General features: G+C 53.1%; 1 protein-coding gene across 1 annotated transcript; it reads right to left on the bottom strand.

The window, feature by feature from the left end:
* Nucleotides 1–792: 792 nt before the first annotated feature.
* On the bottom strand, nucleotides 793–1,857 carry LOC139833636 (uncharacterized). Its single transcript, XM_071823966.1, has 2 exons — nucleotides 1,546–1,857; nucleotides 793–1,473 (listed from the first exon to the last, which is right to left on the bottom strand). Exons 1-2 carry the CDS (start codon nucleotides 1,855–1,857, stop codon nucleotides 793–795), a joined length of 993 nt encoding a protein of 330 aa, XP_071680067.1.
* Nucleotides 1,858–2,799: the final 942 nt, after the last annotated feature.

Raw genomic sequence — 2,799 nt, 5'->3', positions numbered from 1 at the left:
GCCGGCTGGCTCTGAGTCCTAGTCGGCCTGGCTACGGCCACCAATGCTGTAGCTGGGCCGGCTTCTACAGGCCATATCCGACTGGGGGTTTGTACCTCAGACCGACTCGAGGCTGGCGAGTCTTGCACTAGAAGGAACCGGGTTGGTGATCCGGGTTCCCAAAGTCCATGCTGACTTCATCTTCCGTAAAGCGCGGGGCACTGTGGAGCAATAGTGCCACGCGCCGGACAGGCCATCATGGTCTACGACGATCCGTACTGGCTACAGTGGCTGATGGCGACAGGGACACCTCCTCTCCATACCGCTGACCTTGGCAGCCGGATGGGACAGGCCATGAGGCCTCAACGGCTCCTGACGTCACTGCCTCGGGAAGGAGCGGAAGCCGGAGCCGGCCAAGCCGGCCAGTAAACTATAGGGTCTTATATGTAAAGTGCCGGTGCCTATATAAGCCGCACTACCCCCTCCCGTGCAGGGGATCGATCATTCTCACTTCACTTCCACCCCTAGCGCTGCCCTGTGAGAGAGACTTCAGTCTTCCTTAGCCTCCCAGGAGCAGCCGGACACAGCTCAAGGAGCAACCTTGTATTGTGTGATCATCATATACACTCTAGCAGGAGTAGAGGTTTTACCTCCATCGGAGGGCCTCGAACCTGGGTACGTCGCCATGTCGCTCGTCCCCATACCCGCATCCGGATACCGCCGTGAGATCTCTCAGGAACCACCTTCGATTAGCCACCCTATGGCATATGCCGTGACGATACCACGACAATCGGCGTATGATGCGCCGTGCCTCTACTGGGTCGTCGCGTAGTTCATATCACAGTAAATATGCAAGAAAAGGTTGAGTCCAAACTGGCTCGAGGAGCAGAACCTGTTGTCTTGGGACGATAATGAAGTTTTCGTCAGCTGCTTCGGGCGCAGCCCCCGAGTCGGTAGTCGACTGTGTGGGGGTGCAAGAGATTTGACCTTGATGGAGCGTTGATTGATTACTTCGTAAAAGACTCCGTCCGGAATTGCAGAACATGTGGAGCTGATATTTGCAAAAGTATCGGCTTCTTCATTGCTGGCCCTGTTGATGTGCTTCAATTCGCAGCCTTCGAATTTGCATTCCATTAAGCGGTACATCTCACGGTAGGCGGTCATGTTGTCACTGATCGTATCGCACAGATTCATCGACTGCTGCACAATGAGGTTCGAATCCCCGTAGATCTCTAGGCGTGTGGTACTGCATGCTTTTGCCATGCGCATGTCGTGCAGCAGTGCTTCATATTCAACTTCATTGTTTGTCGGTGGCGGGAAATTCATCCGTAGTACGTACTTCATCTTGTCGCCTTGGGGTGATATGAGGACGACGCCAGCGTCGACGCCCATGTTTCGCTTCGAACTATCGAAGTACATGGTCCAGGGGCCCGATGTATCGGGAGCGGCCGACGTTTGTGACTGGATCCAGTCGACGAAGAAGTCCGGGAGGACCTGTGACTTGATGGTTGTTTGATTGACGTAGGAGATATCGTGTGGCACCAACTCGATGGCCCACTAGGATACCCGACCCGTAGCATCTGGGTTGGTGAGTATGTTCTTCAGCGGAGCTTCAGTGACGACGATGATCTGGTGCTCCGCGAAATAGTCCCGCAGCTTACGTGTTGTCATCCATATGGCGTATGCCAGCTTCCGGTGATGCGGGTACCGCTGGTTGGCTGGAGTTAGTACTTTGTTGAGGTAGTAAACAGAATGTTGGGCACCATGAATCTTTCCTGCTACCTCGCGTTGGAAGACTAGCACAATACTGACCACCTGGCTTGTGGAGGCGATGTAAAGTAGCATCGGCTCCCTGTCGTGAGGGGTGACGAGGACCATGGAAGTCGATAGGATTGTCTTGAGATTGTCGAAAGCGTCCTGAGCTTCTGAGGTTCACTTAAACTTTTCCGACTTCTTCATCAGGTGCTAGAAGGGCAGTGCATTTCCCCCCAGCTTGGTGATGAATCTGCTGAGAGCTGCCAACCGACCTGCCAAACGTTGTACCTACTGCAGGTTTCTTGGCGGCTCCTTGTTGAGGGGGTTGGCGTCAATTCCTCAGGCAAATATGATGTACCGGAATACTTGGCCTACAGGGACCCCGAAAAAACACTTCTTCGGATGCAGTTGATGCTTCCTTGCTTCCTTGGCATCGACAAAATCGTCGGGTTTCATGCTCCGATTATCAGTAGGTGGTAGGTGGCTGCTTGTAGTCGATGAGTACGTCTCGTGCATTGAGCTCCTCCTTGACCCTAAACTTGGAGGCGATCTTCTGAAAATCTTTGTCGCAGTTATCGGATCGTGAGAAGCTCCCATGGACTTCTAACATCTTGAGCATCAGGTGCACATAGTGGGGCACTTCCATGAATTTGGCGTATGCTGACCTCCCGAGAATAGCGTGGTACTGTGATTCCCAATTCACTACCTCGAACTCGAGTCGTTCCTTCCTGAAATTATCGGGTTTGCCAAAGACAACATCCAAGGAGATCTTGCTGAGAGGGTATGCGGGCAGGGCCAGGATGATGCCGTGGAAACATGTGTTGGATTCTTGCCGCATGTCGGTTGTGATGCACGTCGCCTTCATCGTGCTTGCGAAAAGAAGGTTTAAGCCGCTGCCTCAGTCCATGAAGACTTTGCTCATATTGAACCCGCCAATCAATCTGTGCTTCGAGTACTAACGTAGCATGGCCTGGCCTAGGAACAACCATCGGGTGATCGGCCCTACTAAACAGGATGCTCTGCTCGGACTAGTCGATGTATTCTGGGATGTTTGCCATGGTGTCT

The sequence above is a fragment of the Lolium perenne genome, chromosome 7, assembly GCF_019359855.2.
Source record: "Lolium perenne isolate Kyuss_39 chromosome 7, Kyuss_2.0, whole genome shotgun sequence".
NCBI classification, from domain to species: domain Eukaryota; kingdom Viridiplantae; phylum Streptophyta; class Magnoliopsida; order Poales; family Poaceae; genus Lolium; species Lolium perenne.
Note: the sequence above shows the minus strand (reverse complement) of the source record. Positions and strands in the feature narration are given on the sequence as shown.